Source organism: Rhineura floridana, chromosome 8 (assembly GCF_030035675.1).
Source record: "Rhineura floridana isolate rRhiFlo1 chromosome 8, rRhiFlo1.hap2, whole genome shotgun sequence".
In the NCBI taxonomy this organism is placed as follows: domain Eukaryota; kingdom Metazoa; phylum Chordata; class Lepidosauria; order Squamata; family Rhineuridae; genus Rhineura; species Rhineura floridana.
In genome coordinates, this window is record NC_084487.1 from 42,308,510 (window position 1) to 42,329,582 (window position 21,073).

General features: G+C 43.1%; 1 protein-coding gene across 1 annotated transcript in view; it reads left to right on the forward strand.

Moving 5' to 3' along the window:
- Positions 1-2,807: 2,807 nt before the first annotated feature.
- The window catches only part of CYTH4 (cytohesin 4), a 54,611-nt gene continuing 36,345 nt past the window's right edge, over positions 2,808-21,073 (forward strand). Inside the window, exons 1-4 of the mRNA XM_061582794.1 lie at positions 2,808-2,918; positions 14,644-14,726; positions 16,023-16,087; positions 20,017-20,083. Coding sequence (XP_061438778.1) covers positions 2,900-2,918; positions 14,644-14,726; positions 16,023-16,087; positions 20,017-20,083 — 234 coding nt within the window. The 5' untranslated portion in view covers positions 2,808-2,899. The remainder of the gene's footprint in view (positions 2,919-14,643; positions 14,727-16,022; positions 16,088-20,016; positions 20,084-21,073) is intronic.

Here is a 21,073-nt window from a genome sequence, read left to right on the forward strand (position 1 = left end):
TGGCTCCCCCGGTGTGTTTGCACAGTGCCAATCTTCCTGCTGCCTCATCCCTTCCCCTCTCCCTCCTAGTAAGCAAGAGTGACTCACTTGCTGGGAAGCTGGTGTAGCAGCTTCACTTCACTCCGTGAACCACTGCTGATGGCTACTTTCTGTGATTGCTATGTTCTACCTCCACTGTTGGGGGCAGTATTCCTCTGAATCCCAGTTGCTATGAATCACTAGTGGGGAGAGTGCAGCTGCACTCCAGTCATGCTTGTAGGCTTCCATAGGACAGGTTGCTGGATAAGGTGGGCTTATAAGAGAGGAGTTTGTGGACCAAAAACAACAACAACAGCAAATACTGCTCATATTCACTTTTCATTCCTGACCTTGGAGGGACATGCAAATTGCAGCAATTCCCACTCCCGTTTTTGCAGAATTCTCTGACATCCTTATCCCCAGTTAACACTGTGGGACTGACTGCCATATAAAGATGAGGACTGTGTGAAAGGAATAACAGGAGTTCGGTTGTCAGGGCTGATTCAATCTCCACTGATGCTCAGAGATGCTTCCCAAATGACAAAAGCATGCCAATACAATATTGTACATTTACAGCCTTCAAAATGTAACACCTGCTCATGTAATTTTACTCACACTGATACACATTCATCAGGGTGCAAAGATCCATCATGACACCTTACCTGTGGAGCCAAATTTGTTTCCCTTGGGTAGGCTACCATTCGAAATTCACTTACTTGGCAGTAAGTCCTACTGAACTCAGTAGGGCTTGCCCCTGAGTAAACATGTATAGAATTGCAATGAACAATGAAAAAGGCATAAGCTATAAAAGTCCTTCAAAGAAAGAGCGCTGCATTATGGCTCCAAGTTGGGGGCCCCTATGGGAGATATCTAGACAACAGACCACCAGACACCACAGTTTATGTCATAATTGCACTGTAGGTACCTAGAAGTCAGAACAGTGTCAGGTTAGGATCTTTGTGCTCCACACACACTACCCTTTCCCCACAGCCCCTCCTTTCGCTTCCTGCTGTGTTGAAGAAGCAGAAGTGAGTTATTCACACAAGCTCCAAATTTTCTTTAATTGGCAGCCTGGGGAAACAGAGGTTGTGTCCACCCTAGGGTGTTACTGAATACCGGGGTCAATTTTTCTATCTCCACATTGGTGTGCTTTCATCCACACATGGGCGCTTTCAATTTTATGCCTCCCAAATCTGTCTTGATGTTTCCTGTCCACATTATGGGCAGTGCTTGATGGGATATATTCACGCTATGTCTTGTTGTCCCTTCCCCTCAATTACTACTCCCCCAGCTCCAGATATTCTGGCAATCTGAGGTCCTTCGTGGACACGTGTGCAGGTATTTTTCTGTGTATGCATGCACCTTTTAAAAAATGCTTTGCCTATGGAATTGTGTAACAATGATTTTTCAACAAAGCAAACATTTCAAGTATGTTTCACAGTGGACAAAATGACCATTTTTTTAAAAAAATGATTTTGTTAAATACATGTTTTTTGATGTGCTGGTTTTGGGTAAAAAAAGCCATTTCGGAAATAAAAATGTGTGTGTGTCATGCCCAGCTAAGCACCTCTCCAGGGCAAAGAACAGCCAGGCATGGGGAGACATGGGTATGTCTGATCTCCAGACCCTCTCCCCTACACAAACAACACAGAAAGCTGCAGTAGAGAAGAAAATAAACAGTATTTTGACATGCAAGCTCTCGTGGCTTAGGCAGGAGAGGAGGGTGATTGGGGGAGGGGAAGGGATTTATGAGTGAGTGAGTTCTTATTGTACTTTCCCCTTTTCTTTTCACATCTCCTGTGCTTGCTGATTTTAGTTTATTTTTTATATAATTCTTTTCCATATGAGCAGTTTTGTGCAAAACAGCTGTTTATGTGTGTGTGTTTTAAAAAAAACATGAATGTGCCTTCAGCAAGAACTGGTTGAAACAGCCATGCTACATCCTTTCCTTTGGGCTTCTGGAAACCAAAGGCCTAAGTCATGCTCAGGCAAGGAGCAAATGGAAGTAGGGAGCATGGTGGTAGATGGCACCCAGTGAAACCACCCATGTAAAAAAAACCGACACCCGCACAATGTCCTTCAGTGTATCCACAGCTGAGTAACATTTGATTTTATTGTGGATTTACTTCCCTTATCAGATTATCTGTGGATCAGAAAAATCTGAATTAATTGGTGGGGGGAGAATGGGCTATCCCTTGAATGAGGAGGATGTTGTGCAGCTTCAAATCCATATTAAACTCCCATGTGGACAAGCCCAGAAATCCAAGATGCAATGAACTGAAGGACGCCCTTACTTTTTACTTAGCTGTGTGGAGCTTGACAGCTAAAACTGACAGAGATATATTTTGCAACACCGAATCATCTCCTGGTTGAAATGGTTTTTGCACTTCCAAATTCTCTCTCTACTGCTCTCTTCCCAGAGCATGCTGGGTAAAAAATCCTGTAAACAGCTCTAAGGCTACAATCACAGATGGTATAACAGCTGAAACCACACAATCCCACTGAGCTTGGTGGGACTTTCATTTCTGTGCAAATGCATTCAAGCTTGGTTGCATTGCTGCACATTGCGCAGTTTATGACTCTTCTGAATGGTTGCGTGTTACTGTGTGAGCAGCATCAACACTGTGGGTTTTTTCAGGAAGTAACCAAGATCATTTGCACTCATTTCTGTACCATGACCAAATGGTTTCCTATGTCAGTCTGAACACAGAAAAAAAGAAAGGGAGGAGTCAAAAATGAGTACAGTCCTTTTGGGTTGCTCCCTACATTTTACTTACTAGTGGGGTGAAGTCATTTTAATTCTGAAGAAACAGAAGGGAAAGAGGAATTGACACAGCTTGTACTACCATTAGGAGGACTGTCTTCTTGGCAAGGCTTCAGGATGGATGCATGTCCCACCAGTAAGTCTTCTCATTAAGCAATAGGGACCATGTCTTTATGCTGCCTTCTAGGTATATAAGCTGTGAGGACCCAGAAGGATATTTCTCATAGAAGCATCACCAGCCTGGACAAAGTATTGGAGAGAAACAAGACAGCGGGGTTCTCTTGGGTAGGATGTTAAGGTTTGCCAATCTCATTTGAAGCATTTCTTTCTTTTACATCCTAATCATCCTCACAAAGGAATCTGTGATGTAAAAGGGAACAAGTCTGGCTCCTATGTCACTTGATTATGTTACGGCATTTTATTATTGATTGTTACTGCGACATCACTTACGGGTGAATGGAGGGATACCAGGGCCGGCTCTACCATTAGATAGCATGAGACATCTATCTTAGATAGCAGATGCTGTGAGACAGGGAATGGTAGCAAAGGTGTTGGGAGGACAGACCTACATGTGGCCTGCCTGCTGTGGCTCCTCTCTCTATATAAAATGCATTACTACAATTTGTAATCCCCTCTCTCTTTCTATCAGGTATACATATGCATTTAGATAGGCTTCTCTTTTGGATTCCCACTGCTTGCGGGTAGACCAGGCAGGGAATAAACAGATGCAGGGTAGGAAGCCGTCCTTTAGCCAGCATTGAAGCAAGATTCAAGTGCCAGTCCGTTTGATTTCTTTAGGTGGAATGGGAGGGAGGCATTTTATCCTTCATCTCAGGCAGCAAGATTTTGCTGGGCCAGCCATGGGGGAGAGAGACAGATACATAAATAAATTCAAATATTATCTATAAGAAATATTTCATATTCTTTGAGACACACTCCTGGACTGGCTCAGGCTGCACAGGAGCTTTGCTAGTTTGTTGAGCTGCCAGTGTAACTTTCTGAAAGTGGTGAACAGACACAGCGCCTGGGGGTGAAGGGGAAAGGATTTGTGTCAATGACTTAGAGAAGGAAATTAGAAAAAGGAGAAATATCCAGAAGACACAGACTATGCAAGTTTGGGCGTCTGTAGGATTTGGGGGGGGGAGGCAAAGTAAAACAATGAAAGAGGGCATCAGAGTAGTTTCTCGAGGGGTGGAAAGTGAAGATTAGTGACTGTCCATTTTGCCTCATCATATCTCAGGTTCTACAAATGCCAGAAACATGCTCTTCTTAAAAAAATAAAATAAAACTGGGAATCTAAGGATTGTGGTTCATTGGGGGAAGGGGCTGCTCCTTTTGTCCCCCACATCCCAGTCGAACACAGCAATGGTGTCTGTGTGGGAGTCTTGATGCTCAAAGACACAAATCTGTGCCATCAATTCAGGAGAGATGGAGGCTAAGAAACAGCCTCCTGAAAACTTTTTATTTTTAGGCACGCATACCCAGACATCAATTAATTCTGTTAGGAATGGAAGAATCTGTCGATTTTGGTTCTCACCGTTTCTCATTTTTCCAATCTTACATGCAGTTCTGCAGCAATTTGTGATTTTTAAAAAAATCCTCATGAAAATTCTTTTTTTACCTTATAACTCTCCCCTGTCTTGTTGGGTAAGACGGGGTGCTGCTGTGCCACCCTCCCAGCTACGGCAGCACTGCTGCTTGCCAGGACAGGGAGGAGGTGGGGCGGGGCAGTGCAGAGTGGAGGTGAGGGTGAAGGAACCACTGGGTTGGGTTCATCCCACCTCACTTACGGCAACTGCACTCTCTCCAGAGGGTTCAGAGCCTTTCCATAGCGATTCCAGCTCTCTGGACAGCCCACCTCAGCTCTGCCTTATAACTGTTTCAAAAACATAATTTATTTAATTATTATTACTTATTTATTAAATGTATATCCCGCCCTTCCTCCCAGAAGGAGCCTGGGTGGCAAGAAGGAGCATGGATGGTGTTCTAGGCGTGCTTTTACTTCAGTCCAGAAGAATAAATTATTAGAGTGTGTTGTTATTTAGATCTTTGTGATACTTGTCTATTTTTATTGACTGTTGATTTATTTAAATGGTTTTTCTTACAGACTGGTTTTATGAGTCCTGCTTGAGTTATGCTTGAGTTTGTATAATATAGGGAGGGGAAAAATCCCTTGTGGGGCATAGATAAGGGAAATAAACCCATGTAGGTTTTCACACTGTGGCAACTCTCTCTCACTACCGGGGTGCAGAGGGTGCGGCCCACACCCGGGTGTCACCATAAGGGGGGGTGACACCCAGAGCCGCCCCGCCTCGCGCCGTTGCCCGGCAAGGCAGCTCCAACTCCTCCTCGGAGGTGGGCGGGAAAGACCGGGAGCAGCGTCGGCAGGGCGAGGGAGGCGCGCCGGCGTTTCCAGGCCTTCTCCGGCTGGGTGCCCCTCCGGCATGCGCCCTCCCAGGGGCATGGACAGGGTGGCTGGCTTAGAGCATGTGTGCATGCATGCGCGCACGCAAACCCAGCCACCTCGTCCATGCCCCTGGGAGGGTGCGCACCGGAGGTCCACACCCCCCTGCACTCCTGCTAGTGACGCCGCTGTCTTAGACACAGTGGTGCCTGGTGCCCATTCAGATTAGTAGGGCAGAAAGCAGGGAGTAGTAAGTGGAGGTAGAGCCAATGGCATGCAGAGCCAACTAATTCTAGTTTTGTCCCTCATCTTCCTCCCTGCTGAGTACTACAACAGGCAACAACACTGAGACTAAGGAGGAGGAAGCTGACAGACAGTCTCATTCCCTGGCCTGGGTGGAAGTAAGCAGGCAGACAGGTAGGGGGGCTGGCTGAGGGCCGAGTAAGATGGATGGGGCAGTGCCCCATTCACCTAAATGCACCAGACTGCACTGGTCAGATACCTGTCAGAGGAAAGACACTTGGTAAGAGTTTAGGAAAGGCGCTCTCTCTCTCTAAATATATTACTACAATTTGTAACACTCTGTCTCTTTTTATCAGGTATACATATGCATTTAGATAGGCTTCTCTTTTGAAATCCCACTGCTTGCGGGTAAACCAGGCAGGGAATAGACATATGCTAATTTAATCACCTATCACAAATAAATCGCACCTTAATGTGCTGACAGCTCTTCACGTTGAAAGTGGAGGGAATTCACCAAGACAAGGCAAGGGCCTCTGCCAAGGACTGAGATCCTCTGGGCCTGCCAAAGAATAAATAGGGAAAGTCTACCTACTCTTCCTCTTCCCTACCATCCATAGCTAACCATGGTTGGATGGATAGCGGGAAGATATGGCTGGTCATGGAGGTAGGCCACCCATGACCTTTCCCCTCCCAAGCTTCCAAATTCTCTTCAGCTGTCACAGAATTGTCACGGTGAGTCCCAAGCAGACTGCTGTCTTAGGCCTGGGGAATGGGAAGGCTGCCACTCACATCTCTCCACATCTAAGAAGACCTTTGGCTCCTCCATCTTAAAAGAGGAAAACAGAAACTGGCCATAACTGGTTCCTCACTAAAACCATGGGCTAGCAGCCAAGTCTTGTTTTCCAGGGAAGATGAATTCAAGAAAGATAGATTTTGTTCCACTGATGTAGATGGATCATTCTTGGAGATGCAGGTCTTCCTCCTCCGCCTTCCTCTTTTCTCTCTCTCTCGATTTTGTTCTAAGAAATCGAAGCTAGCAATTTTGCTTTAAAAAAAGTCAGTTTATCTACTCTGTACCCACAATACAGATCCATGTCTTCCAAAGTACCATAATTAAATGAAAAAACAGAGAACTTAATTATACTTGGTTTATGTGCCTGTATCTTTTCATTTCCATGTTTTAAGTACTCCTAGCATTCTGCTTCTTCTGCCCATTTCATCCTCCGTCCCTCAGGATGGAAAGACCTGTCAATTTTGGTTCTCAGTTTCTCATTTTTCCAACCTGAAATTCAATTCTCCACATTTCTGCAGCAATTTGTGTGTGTTTTTTAATTAACATGGCAGTTCTTCAGCATTTTAGTGCAAATTTCTGCTAGTAAACACATTTTATGCAGTTTTGCCTAGTGCACACATTTATGCAAGCAGTTTCTCCTAATAAAATGCATTTTTGTATTTTATTTTCACTAATGTATTCATTTCTATAAGCATTGTTTTGTTGGAGAATTGCTTTGCCAAATTCAGCTAAGTGCGAATTTCAAAGGATGCTGTGGTTTGGCTCTCATATTGTTTCAGGAAGTGTGAATTTGATAGATTTGGATTTAAATGTGAACTGAATCAAATTTCACCCCATCCCTATTCTCTCCCCCTCCCATTAGTTAGCCAGATAAATCATTGCATTTATCTTCTTATCATTTGATCATTAGCAACTAGATAGGTTACAAAAGAGCAACCAAAATGATCAAGGACCAGAGTTGGAGTTAGAGTGGTCAATGTAAAAAAAGCAGGGACTGTAAGCGTGGTGATGGGCCCTTCTGAGTTCCAGGGCTTTTGGCAGGTGCCATTTTCTGTTTGTATAGAAAATGGTACAATTACTTAAAGCAGGGGTGTGGAACCTAAGGCTCAGGGGTCAAATGTGGCCCTCTAGACATCTCTATCTGGCCCTCAGAACTCTCCCTAAAACACACTCCTCACTGTCCCTGCTTTGCACCCCAAGTATTTTTGCTTGATTGGCATGTGCCCTTGAACTCTGATCATGCCTCTTGCTTGCCAGGATGGAGGACAGAGAGGGGTGTGTGAATGTATGTGTATAAACTAGTCTAAATGTAAATGTACTGCCTTCAAGTCAATTCTGACTTATGGTGACCCTATGAATAGGGTTTTCATGAGGCTGAGAGGCATTGACTGGCCCAAGGTCACCCAGTGAGCTTCATGGCTATGTGGGGATTCAAACCCTGGTCTCCCAGGTTGTAATCCAGCACCTTAACCCAGCCTTTCCCAACCTTTGGGTCCCCACATGTTGCTGGACTACAACTCCCATCAGTCCCAGCGAGCATAGCCAATGGTCAGGAATTATGGGAACTGTAGTCCAGCAACATCTGGGGACCCAAAGGTTGGAAAAGGCTGCCTTAACCACTACACCACATTAAATTTGTTGCTCCACCCACTTTTCTTCTGGTCCCGCTTGGTATTTATCCCTCAGACAGTTGCCCAAAAGGGAATGCAGCCCTCAGGTTGAAAAAGCTTCCCCATCTTTGATCTACAGCTTCATCTTAAGGCATGTTTACAGGGCTAATGTCCAAGGATCAGATACGCTTTTCAGGCCGTACATCCTCTGCAATACACATGGAAGCTCCAGTCCAGATCAGTCTCCTCACTCCACTTAGAAGCCAGGAACCAGCACAGACTTGCAATATGGATGGCTAGCTTCCACCTTTGCCTGTGCTGGTGCCCGAGAAAGAAAGGTATGTGCATTTTCCAAGAGCCCTTCCTATGCTCCTAGCTTTGATCTACAGCATCAAAGTGGAAACAAAAGATGTTTTAATGTGGGTGTGCCCATACTGATCAGTCCATCAAAAGAACATATTAATTGCCTTGCTGGATGACACCAAATGTCCATCCAGCTACCTTACACCAGATCAGTCTGCTTGCCCATTTTACTCCAGTATTTCCTACTCCAGAGGCTACCAACGTGGTGTCCTGCTGGACTACGACTCCTATCACCCTTGACTATTGGCCATGCTGGCTGGGTCTGATAAGAGCTGGATTCAGACAACATCTGAAGGGCACTTCATTGATGATCCTGGTCTGTTTTGACTGGCAGAGGTCTTCCACATCGTCACTATTGCCACCATTATTGCCAGCATTGGCCATTGGCCATCCATTATAAAAACATGAACCAGCTATATCTGGACACATTAACACTCACAGGCCTTCAGTTGTTACCATATTACTGCATGTATGGTGCCTGTTTAAATTAATCCTTTTTCATTTAAACACCTTTTGAAATGACTCCTTTTTATTAAACCTTTCTCATTAAAAAGGCAGAGATTTCAAACAAGACAATAAAACAAGGAAGCCCTGATGATTCTTTCAGTCTTATATTCTTAGAGCCACTGAGTACAGGAGCCACTCTAGGTAGCTCTTTTTGTTTCTCAGATTCAGTACTAAAGTGTTACATCTTGGGTCTGCTGGACATCTGTATCTAGCAATACACTTACAGTGCAATCCTATCCATGTGTGCAAAGGTCAAACAGACTTACAATAAGTGTGTATAACACAACAGGCGCGAGGAAGCTGTGGTCCTCCAGATGTTGTTGGACTTCATCTCCCACAAGCCCCAGCCATCATGGCCAAAGGTCAGGGATGATGGGAGATGTAACATGGCTACAACTGGAGAGCTACAGGTTCTCCATCCCTGCTATATAGATTTGCAGCCTCAGCATTACAACCTTGAGCTGCCACATTTGGAATTAATTTCCTTAGGATATTTACTAGTCTAAAGAATTCTGGAACTTCTTCACCAGCTGGAGCAATCCCCAAGCCTGGTTATTTTGGTCCTTTAACTGCTGTTTCTTGGGCTCCAATTTGATAACTATTTAATTTCAGTCCCTTTACTCTGAGTATCTCCAGAGCTTCCTGCATTCTCTTTTGCTCTCCTCAGATCAAAATAAGGAACTGTTAAATTCTTGGTGCTCTGGATGTCTTCAGAAACATGTTGCTTTCACTCACTAAGCTACATACTCTGGAGAATGTTGCTCAGAGGGGAATTTGCAAAAACAGTCTCTCCGAAGTAGGAAGTTGAAAGTACTCATCTGGGCTTGTTCTGTGTCCAAGGGCATTTTTGACAAAACACAATGGAAATGTCAAAATATGGAAAAGTACTCAGCCCCAGCTAGCTTTCTAAATATGGCTTCCCACACTAGCAATAGAAAAATCCACCATCACCACCTTTGCCTTGTTTATTTTAGGTCAAGGTATCAACAAAGTTTTCCATCTTTTATTCATCCAATTTTGACCAAGGCAGTTGTTTACCTTGCTGCCTTTTCTGCTTTTTTCTACTAGCTGGTGCTTTAGTCATCTGTCAAATTCTTCTTGTCTGAAACCTGGAGAGATGCTGCCAACCGGTGTAGACAATGCTAAGCTAGATGGATCATTGGTTTGATTTGGCAGCTTCCTATGCTGCTCTGTTCTTTACATTTCTATTGCATAGTAGAAGCATATTCTAGAGGCAGGTATAATTGGGCTTTGCCAGTGCTGTGGCTAGCTCCCCATATGCCTGAAAACAGAAGTGGGGAATGTGTGGTCCTCTATATGTTCTTGGGCTCCAGCTCCCATCAGCCCCGGCCAAAATTGCCAATGGTCAGGGATGACGGAAGTTGTAGTCTGACAATGACAGGACAGCAGGTCCCCCACCCTCACCCTAGAAAAATGTTTGGGACTACAATTCTATACCCACTCACCACTAGGGATAGGATCCATTGGCTGGTACGAGTTTGAAAGCATTCCGTCGACCTAACAGGCCTGGGCTCATTCGAGCACATTCTTTGTCCACTAGACACTGCTTTTACCGATACGTTTTTCCCCAAGTAAAAAAATATTAATATTGATATTTTGAAAGGAAATATCAATATTTTGAAAGAAAAGGGAATATAAATAAAATTGTCATGGTTGATATTGATATTTTAGAGAAGGATTTTTTAAAAAAAACATTTTTGATAATTTGAGCCACAATGATAGAGATTAGGCAAATTAATGGAAAATTTGAATTGGGCAGAATTCTAGCACATCCCTACTGATCACTGGGATTAAACCCCACTGAACCCTATAGGACTTACTTCTACTTACTTCTGAGTAGACATATATAGGATTGCACTGTGGGGATATGTGCACACAAATCCCAAATAAACTCAAGTGTACTTACAGTAAGTCCTATTGCGATTAATAGGACTTCAGCATCCATTTAAGCACTGAAGTCCTGTTGATTGCATTGGGACTTGTGCACATTTAACCTTTTCTGGATTGTAGCCTGTGAATGAATCATCCTTTCTGTCTAGCAAGTGTAGGGTGTGTGATCCAGCCAAAGTGTGCAATCATATGCCCTCTTTTCAGGAACTGCCATTGAGCATGTGGAATTAATAGCTGAGTAAGCAAGCATAGGATCAGGCTGTTCAAATTATTTAATGTATGCTGGATCATGGCTGTATTTTTAAAGAAGCTCAGAGCTCCAGGGTCTGTCAAGTTTTAACTCTTGCCTCTCATGCTCAGGCTTCATTACAGATGCAGTTCAAAAGCTACTGCTGACTTTTGCAGAAATGGCCTTTTGCAGGTAGAGAAACTTCCATGATTTGCTGCCTTTTTATCCTGTACTTCAAGGAGTTCAGGGTGACATACATGGTCCCCTGCCCTCCAGATATGTTGGACTCCAATTACCATAAGTCCCAGCATGCATGGCCAATGGTCAGAGATGATGGGAGTTGGACTATTTTTGCAGGGCATCAGGTTGGGGAACACTGTTCTAACCACTGCTCTAGCTCTCATTATCTACTTTATTCATCTGAGCATGAGCATCTAACTTTGCAAAACTCCAGGTGATGGGTCAGTCATGCAGGGCTGTTGCATCGATTGTTGTCTCTATGAAGAAATCTTGCTTGCATCTTTCCTACTCATTCCAGTGGAGAAAAGGTTGTGCAATTGCCTCACCCACTGATCACAATCTGAAACTCAGCTTACTGCACTACTACTAGGGATGGGGAGAAATTCAATTCAGTTCTCATTTAAAGATGAATCTCCCCGATTTGCACTTTTTGAAACAATATCAGCCAGCCTTCAAAATTCGCGCTTCTCTGAATTTGGCAATGCAGGTCTCTAATCAAGCAATGTGCACAGAGATGCACATACTGGAGTAAAGTGTGCATGAAAATGCACTATATTCAGGGAAACTGTTCTACAAAAATGTGTATATTAGGCAAAGCTACATACAAACCTGTATGTGGGAAAAGTTGCATTTAAATGCTGACTTTATTTTTTAAAATTTGCAAACTGATATGGAAATGTGGATAACTGAACTTAAGACTGGAAAAATGTGAAACTGAGAGAACCTAAAATTACTGATTTGACCATCCCTAACTGCTACAAAGTGATGGGATATTGGCTGACCAATTACATGGGTTGAAGTGTAAGCTGTGCTTGTAGTTATGTGAATTGCCCCTGAATACAGTTGAATGGTGGTGGTAATGCCAGAAAAAATATGGCACTGTCTTTCTTTAGAGGGTGAAACCCATATACTAAGGGACATGTGTGAATGAACCCCTTGTTCCTCCCCCTAACCCCCCCCATCCCAAATCTAGGACATTGCTTCCCTTTTCAAAAAAAGCATATATTTAGCAATGGTCTTGTATGTGAAATGTAGAATAGAGAAAAAGTTTCCAGGACAAATGGACTGGACTTCCCTTTTCTGTCCAGACACAGGAAGAAAAGATAAAAAAAATAAAATAATGGTTTAGCACTGAAGAATAATATAGCAGTGACTATGCTTGAAAAGAAAACACAATGTGTGAAAAGTATAAAGAGGCCAAGAGTTTATTCCTAAGAAGAAAAAACCCTCCAAAATGCACAATTGGGCAACACCTTTACAGACAAACCAAAAAGTCACAAAACTGAGGCAGGCTTTTGCATTCTCCAGAATTCTTCATCAGGCAGGATGTTACATAAACAGCAGATGGAGGACTGAGGAAGAACAAAAAGGCAAAAGAAAAGTACAAAAATTAGGCTGCATGTTATAGCTATGAGGTTAGCTTGAAGACTCAGTTCCGAGATGGAGTTTGCAGCCTGAATATGTCCCTGCCAGGTACTAAGGATATTAGGATGCACATCTAGGATGCTGGAATAAAGAAGCAAAGGCTGTGTAACCTTGATCTGTCCTAGATCTTAAACAAAACACATCCATTCCTGAGTAGATACAATGTGTGAAGTATGTTTTCAGCTTCATTGAACCTGGCATGGCTGGAAAAATAAAATACACAGTGGACTCCAATGTGGTTGAAAATATATTACAATATAGGGTGCCTCCAGACTGTCAGTATTTTTGCAAGAGGGATTCAAGCGCATCCTGGAAGATTTTGGTTTGTACAATTAAAGTGGATTAAAGAGCTCTGTCGCCCTTGTAAAACAAGTCCACTTTTTTTAAAAAAATGGATTTTTTGCAGTTTGAAAAGTGATGGGCAAATGCCTCAAAAATGAATAAATAGGATGAATAAATAACTAATGGGAAGGAATCTAAACACTCTGCAAGCAGATCGGGATGAATGCTCATTGTCATATAACAACCCTGCACATAAACCAGAAGGAATGCTCAATAAAGAATGGATACCCTCTAACCTCCATGTAAGCTTTGTGCAAGCAAATCAGGATGAATGCTCCATAAATAGGTTGCCTGGAGGGTGGGATAAAAATAGCCCATTGATCTTATTTTTACCATCATCATCATTATCTAAAGATGTTACAGATTGCTATTTAATAGTACCCCAAAATCTGTCAGGTGGGAAGGGGGTTGCCTCACTCTGTCTAATGGTAGAGCTCGTGCTGATTTTCACCGGGGGGGGGGGAACCTTTGCTTTGGGAAATCTGTTGAACTGAAAGTCCAGTCTGAATATCCAATTTAGTTCTAACAAACACTGCAGCCTTCAGAGAGAGATCAGCATCTTGATGCTGCTGACATTTATTTTCAGCTACTGCAACAGCTTCCCATTTATTCTCGGAATCTTGCTGACTACTCTGAACAATCTTTATTTAGCTGTGGAGCCACTGGCCCCCAGACCTCTACTTCTGCTTCGTTTTGGTCTGTAGTGAATCATTTTGTGGTCTTCTCATCTCTGACATCACCCACCCAATTTCCTAAGAATAAAAGAGGAACTGAGCACAACCTAGAGTAACATCTATGGGTAACCACTGATTGACAGAAAAACCTCCATTGCCTCAGTAAAAATCACTAAACACCTTAGCTCCACTTAAAATTGGGGGTTGGGTCAGTAGGGCTACCCAAAGGGTGTTTTCACCCAAGAATGAAAGATCATTTTAGGATGAGTACTGTTTTGGCATTGAGTGTGAAAGTTTGCACTGGGTATGTTTATGAATGATATTTCAACAAAATAGTTATCAGATTTGGATCTTTTCCACTCAAAACATGCTTTAGAATGAAACTGTGGGGTAACTAGAATTCTGGGAGTGATACCTCTGGGACTTTGAAGTTTGGAGCAATTCAGTTCTCCAGGCTATTGCCCAAATAGATATTGCCCCCGTTGCTATCTTGGGTGATGGCAAACATGTGCACACAGCACACTAATGTGCTGATGCAGCTGGGCCTATTTAAGCCCCTACCAGCAGCAGTGTGATACAGGAGGTGGCATGGCCAGCCTGTGCCAATGGCAGGAGGTTTGTTGCCTAGGAGGGTGGCTCCCAGTCCGCAATCTGTGCCAGCATTGGGTCATGGGGCACACACTCCACAACCCAATGCTAGCTCGGATCTTAGAGCAGGAGCTACACCAGCCCAGCTACAGCAGCAGGGGCCCCTCACAGCTGCAGAAGTCCTTAGCCAGTGCCTAACCTGGCCACCTGCTAGTGCTGGGCCTGCATACTCAACAGGGTAGTATAGTCATCGGAATGTGTATCAGACTAAGACTGATGAGACCTCAGTTTAAATGCCTGCTAATCTATGAAGCCCACTCAGTGATGTTAGGCAATTGATGTCTCTCAGCCTACCCTGCAGGGAACTTGTAAGGATAAATGTGTTTGTGTTTTTTTTGGGGGGGGGGAGATGATCTTGCATACTGTTCTGAGATCTTTGGAGGAAGGGCAGGTAAAAATGTAATATGTTCTGTTCTGGATCATATCATTCAAGGCATTCTAGGATGGGAGTAAAAAGACTGCTTTCTTTCAGACACATCAGATTTAAATGAGACTGAGGAGGCTGAGCTGCAGACCATCAAGAAGCACAAGAAAGAGCTGCTGGATGACATTCAGGTACCACCCCATTGGTAGTTAGTTAGTCTAAGTCTTCCCCAACCTAGTGCCCTCTAAATCTTATTAGACTACAACTCCCATCAGCCCCTGACAGCATGGCAAATGGTGTGGAATGATGTAAACTGTAGTCAAACATCATCTGGAGGCCTCCAGGTTGCTGTGGCATTGCCAGAATTATGACTGTCACTGTGAATGACCTAAACATAGGAAGCTGCCTTATACCAAGTCAGACAGTCTAGCTCATTATTGTCAAGACTGACCAGCAGCAACTCTTCAGGGTTTTAGACAGGAGTCTTTTCCAGCCCTACTTGGAGATGCCAGGGATTGAACCTGGGACATTTTGCACATAAAGGATCTGTTCTGCCATTGAGCCACAGTCCTTTCCCAAAAGCTAAAGCCAAACCTCCCACCATCACCACCACCAAATGCATTCATCATGATCTCTTGACGTGGCCTTAGGGAAAGAGTCCTAGACTTGTTGCTAGGAGACCTGTGACCAACAACCTGTATTCAGTCTTTGGCACACTTAGAGAAATGCTTCCCTCTATGCAGATGCTCTGCATCTGTAAAATGGGAATCATGGCAGAAACCTTCCTCATATGGTTGCAACAAGGATAAAGATTGTACAGCACTTAGTAGGGTTGAATCCACACCACCCAATTTCTGGCAATATTGTTAGCTAAATGCTAACACCTGACTTAAAAACAACAACCATATTTGTTCCCTTCAATGGGAGTGAAGTGACTGAAGCAAGTCCTGCATCTATTTTAGTAAAGCATAGCTGGTCTTTCTTTCCTTTCCACATGTGAGATGTCAGCAATGAATCACAGGTAACTATCCAATGTGCTGTTCATAGAACCATAGAATAGTAGAGTTGGAAGGGGCCTACAAGGCCATTGAGTCCAACACCCTGCTCAGCACATGAATCCAAATCAAAGCATTCCCGACAGATGGCTGTCCAGCTGCCTCCTGAATGCCTCCAGTGTCAGAGAGCCCACTACCTCTCTAGGTAATTGGTTCCATTGTCGTATGGCTCTAACAGTTAGGAATTTTTTCTGGATTTCCAGTCGAAATCTGGCTTCCTGCAACTTGAGCCCATTATTCCGTGTCCTGCACTCCAGGACGATCGAGAAGAGATCCGGGCCCTCCTCTGTGTGACAACCTTTCATGTACTTGAAGAGTGCTATCATATCTCCCCTCAGCCTTCTCTTCTCCAGGCTAAACATGCCCAGTTCTTTCATGTTCTCTCTTCTCTTGCTCCTCCTCTAATTCTCTCTCTCATTCTCTCATTTATAGAGGCTAAAAGATGAGATAGCAGAAGTATTTGAAGAGATAGATCGTTTCCAGCAAGGACAAACAAGGTGAGGAGTCAGTCGCCTAAGAAGAGAACTGGCAGAGTAGGGATGTTCCACATGGAGCAGGGTTGGGGAACCTATGGCTCTCTAAATGTTGTTGGACCCCAGTTTCCACTACCTCCAGATAGCATGGCCGATGGCCAGGGATAGGGATGAAATGATCTGACAATTTTGGTTCTCTCAGTTTCTCTTTTTTTCTAATCTTAAATACAGTTCTCCACATTTCTGCAACAATCTGCAATTTTTTTTAAAAAAATCCTCATGAAAATTTGTCAGCATTTTAGTGTGAATTTCTCCTAATAAATACATTTTTGTATGCAGTTTTGACTAATGTACATAATTTTGCAAGCATTTTTTCCTAATATAATGCAATGTTTTATGTTATTTTCACCAGTATATTCTTTTCATGCACACATTCCCCTAATATATGCATTTTTTAGTAAACTTTGCTTGGTTGGAGAACTGCGTCGTAAAATTCAGCCAAGTGCATATTTCAAAGGACATCTGCATTTCGGTTCTAATATTGTTTCGGAAAATGTGAATTTGATCATTCAGCTTTAAATGTGAATAGAATCCAATTTCTCCCCTTCTCAATCAGGGATGATGGAAGTTGTAGTCCTAAGTTATGTGTTTATACCAGGGAAGGGGAACCTGTGGTCTGCCAGATGTTGTTGGACTCCATCATCCCCAGACAGCATGGTCAATGGTCAGGGAGGATGGGAGTTGTGGTCCAGTCACAGGTTTCCCATCCCAATATAAAAGTTCTCTCTTTCTCTGGATACAGACAGGATCAACCTTTTTTTTAGAAGGGCATGAATATCAGAACATCCGTGAATATCAGTGTTTTTAAGACACCTCCCAGAAGAAGCGAGACTCCCTGTGTCTTGCTCCAATTGGTCTGAGAGCCCTCAATATACATCTGAGGGGAAACTGACCCAAAGAAGTGAGCAGCCAGTTGCAGGATGCAGCAGCAAGCAATAGGTCTCTTCGATAACAGAGAGTTATGTGAGGACATAAGAACTAGCCTGCTAGATCAAACTGCTTCCCACTGTGGTCAGCCACGTATCTCTGAGAAGCCCACAAGTAGGACATGAGAGCAATAACTCTCTTTCCCACTATTGTACTCCAGCCACTGGTATTCAGAAGCATCCTTCCTATCATTCTGGAGGTGGTAGATAGCCATCACAACCAGTAGCTACTGATAACTTATTCTCAATTAATTTGTCTACTCTAATCCTTTTTATAAAGTTGTAAATCACTACATCATGTGGTAGCAAATCCCATATTTTAACTATGTGAAGAAGTACCTCCTTTTGTCTGGTTTGAATTTCCCACTGTGTGACCCCAAGTTCTAGTATTATGAGAGGGAGAGGAAAAATTTTTCCGCATCCACTTTCTCCACACCATGCATATACCGTATACATCATCCCCCACACACACACTCTCCCATTACCTGCCTTTTCTCTAAACTGATTAGCCCAGTCACAGGCACCTGGTCAGTTTTGGGTCCTACCTGGGGCAGCTCCATGGGACAGCAGATGTTGATCCAACAAAGGCCAGCTTGGTCCTCCTCCTGTCACCAATGGAGGCCGATGGAATTTTAGTGCCACACCTCTCAGATGAAGCTGCAAGGAATTTAAATCAGCCTTTCCCAGTCTTTGGGTCCTCATATGTTGCTGGACTACAGCTCCCATCAGCCCCAGCCAGTACAGCCAAGGGAATTATGGGAACTGTAGTCCAGCAATATTGGGAATTGGGAAAGGCTGATTTAAAGGAATTGTGCACTGGTTTGGACCCATGCATTGTGGCACCATTGGAGGCCCTCAAACTGTGCCTTTTGTTATCTCCAAAGGTAACATGGAGGATAGTGAATAGCTTTGGGCAGATGGATTGATTCAGACTCCATATCTGAAAGGTGTGTCTTGTCTCTCTCACCTTTGGAGTCTAGTAATTGCCCATCATCCTCAAGAGACAGGTCTACTCTAGGTAGTTTTCCTTCATACTCTGGCACATTCAGGGTCTTAGCGGAAGGTGAGAATGCCATTTTCTTGAAAAAGGGGTAGTATGCTAACCTCCACATTGCTTGTGTCAATGTTAAAGGAGTAGGGCTTGGTATTTCTCGGAAAGAGGAATATCCCAGAAATAGAACAGGCAGCGTCATTTGAGTTAAATGTCTTATGTTTCTCTCTCTCTGTGTTAGAGAGCATCATACCCCCAGTATTTAGGGAACACAGCTGAAGTTATCAGCTAAAATGAAAATATAGGATCTCCCATGAAGTGTGCCTGTCTGAGTTTCAGCATGGATTCTGAAAGGATCTACAGCAACAAAAATATGTAAAGAGTTGAGAAAAACCCTTTCTAGAAACTAATATTCTTTTTTTAAAAAATCAAACAATATTATGAGAGCATAAGAACATATATGCACAAACCCCCCAGAATTTGTAGGAAGCAAAACACATTTCAAAGGCTTAGTTAAGTATCTAGAAACAGCTTTCCTTTTCCATAAAGAGTCTTCATCAAAGTGATCTTCCCGAGTTGTCCCAGTGGTGAAGAAAAGATGCCATTCTTCAGTAATAAGACACACTCCCTGACCCAAAAGCCAGGGAGGTTCTGGTGGAAGAGAACCTAGTCTACTGTACCAGTTTCTCTGTATCTGTGAAGATTTCAGAACGGCTCATGTGCCACAGTTAACAAAGAAAAAAAACTAAGTTTAGGATTCTTTAACAATGGACTATTAATTTTACAGCAACATTACCCCCCCCACCGCCCATGATTTGAGAATAATATTTATTTCCCAGCATCTTTCCCTTAAGTTCCAAAACAAAATACTTGACTTTTAGGTCATGGTTGAGTACCCTTCTTTTACCACCACCCCCAAATTGCATTTGGGCTACTAGCCTGAACTGCTTTGAACTGTTCAACTCTCTGAATAAGTATTCCATCTCATCCATTTACGTCATAAACAGAAAATATGAAGAACACTATCTTTAGCAGCTAATCAGCTAAGTCTCCTCTGAATTTGTGATCAGCACCATATGCTACTGAGTTTAAGAATGTGCAAGAAGTGTGTGTAGGCAAAAGTTGTGACGCTGACAGAAAAACTGCCTAGCTAAAAAGAAAGCAAAAAGGGCACAGAATAATAATAATCATGAGACTGAATCAAGTTTAAAAATGAGAATAAATCTGCTCCATCTTTTAAACATATACTATTACAAGATATAGGTAAACAATAATATATACAATAATATTGTTGCGCGCCCCCCCAGTCTCCGAATGGTGAGAGATCTCCAGGGGTCCATATGCTTACCCAGGGTTTGGTTTTCTTGGAAAGAAGGTCAGTGGAGACTGTGGTGTCTTTATGAAATATGATTTATTATTTACACATATTGCAACCTGAGCTTAAGATGGAGGGGTTCAAAGCATCAGGAGTCCAATAGATCTTGCTTGCCCATCAGGCTTAGAGGAGGCATCCTAAAGCCATGGTGCAGGGAGTCAGCCTCTCTGCTTGTCTCTAGTTCCCAGCCTTTCCTCCAATTCAACTAAATACTCTCTTTTCCCTGGGGGGGGCTCTCCTGAAGCCTTCAGAACCCCAGCACTAACATACTCATTTTAGACACATTTCCCCTTAATTTTATATGAATTTTTAAAAACATGTTTGATTGGAGAACCATATCACAAAATTCTGATAAGTGTGAAGTTTGAAGGATAGCTGTGTTTCAGTTCACATACTGTTTCGGAAAGTGCAGATATGATAGATTTGCCTTTGAATTTGAACTGAATCAAATTTCTCCCCCATCCCTAGTCCTGAATGAGCCAAAACTGGGGAGATTTGGGATATTTTGCTGGAAACCAGCAATCGCTCAGGAGGAAAAGTCAGAAGGCTGCTCTTCTTCATCCTGTTAGTATTCAATCAAATTTCATCTTTGTATTTGCAGCATGATGATCCAGAGGGACAAAGACCTATCCATTGGACGGAAGAAATTTAACATGGACCCTACTAAGGTAAAGTCAGGTCTATGTCTATTTGTACTGAACATGTGGAGATTGCTTATTAGGTGTAAAATTCAGGATCTGGAGTTTTCATATAAAAAGAAGTACATTTCTAGCCCTTAAGATGGCAACACTTTTTTTTCTCTTTTTTTAAGAACACAGGCCTGCAACTCCTAAATCCTACTCAGGTGTTCACTCATGTGATTTAGAATCACCTGGAGGGGAGAATGGGACTGCACCCGCTGGCCCCACCTCTGCCATTTCATCCTCAACCTCTACTGCCCACAATTTTGTTTTGTTTTTTGCTCCTCTTCTGTACAGAGGAATCTGCTATATGCACAGGGGGAGCTCATGTACAGCAGACTCCCTGCAACAGATGTTCTTTCAAAGACATAGAAAATGGGGGGCATGGGCTGTGAGGACACAACAGTGCAGTTGAGACGTAAATGTTCAAATAGTGCTCTGTGGCCTCATACAGAATTTTTTATAAGAGAGATTAGATTAAAGCTAACTGCTCCAAAGAAGCACAGCGGTTAGGCTAAGACAGTGGTACCCAAACTTTTTTTCCTCCAAGGGCCACTTGAACATTGCTGAGGGTCTTGATAGACCACTTAATGATTCTTCTCCCTCTTGTAGCCATTCAAACTGTAAAACAATATAAGAAATAAAAGCAACAATAAAAACACACAGAAAAATATGAATACTCAGCGCATTGGATGTGCCATCTCCCATCTTCAACAACAAATCCACAGGCACACCATGGACCACCTAAACAAAGTTCATGGACCACTGGTGGTCCACAGATCACAGTTTGGGAACTACCAGGCACAGAAGTACAACATTTGAGAAATTGGTAATGAAGACAATACAGTCAGTTTTCAATAGGAAATGGCACTAACAGAGAAGGCATCTCACAATAATGGTTCCTAGGTGTTGTGGCTACTTGGCTTGTGACCCAATCTTGACAGCAAGAAAGATGGAGGCCAAGAACATAGGAAGTTG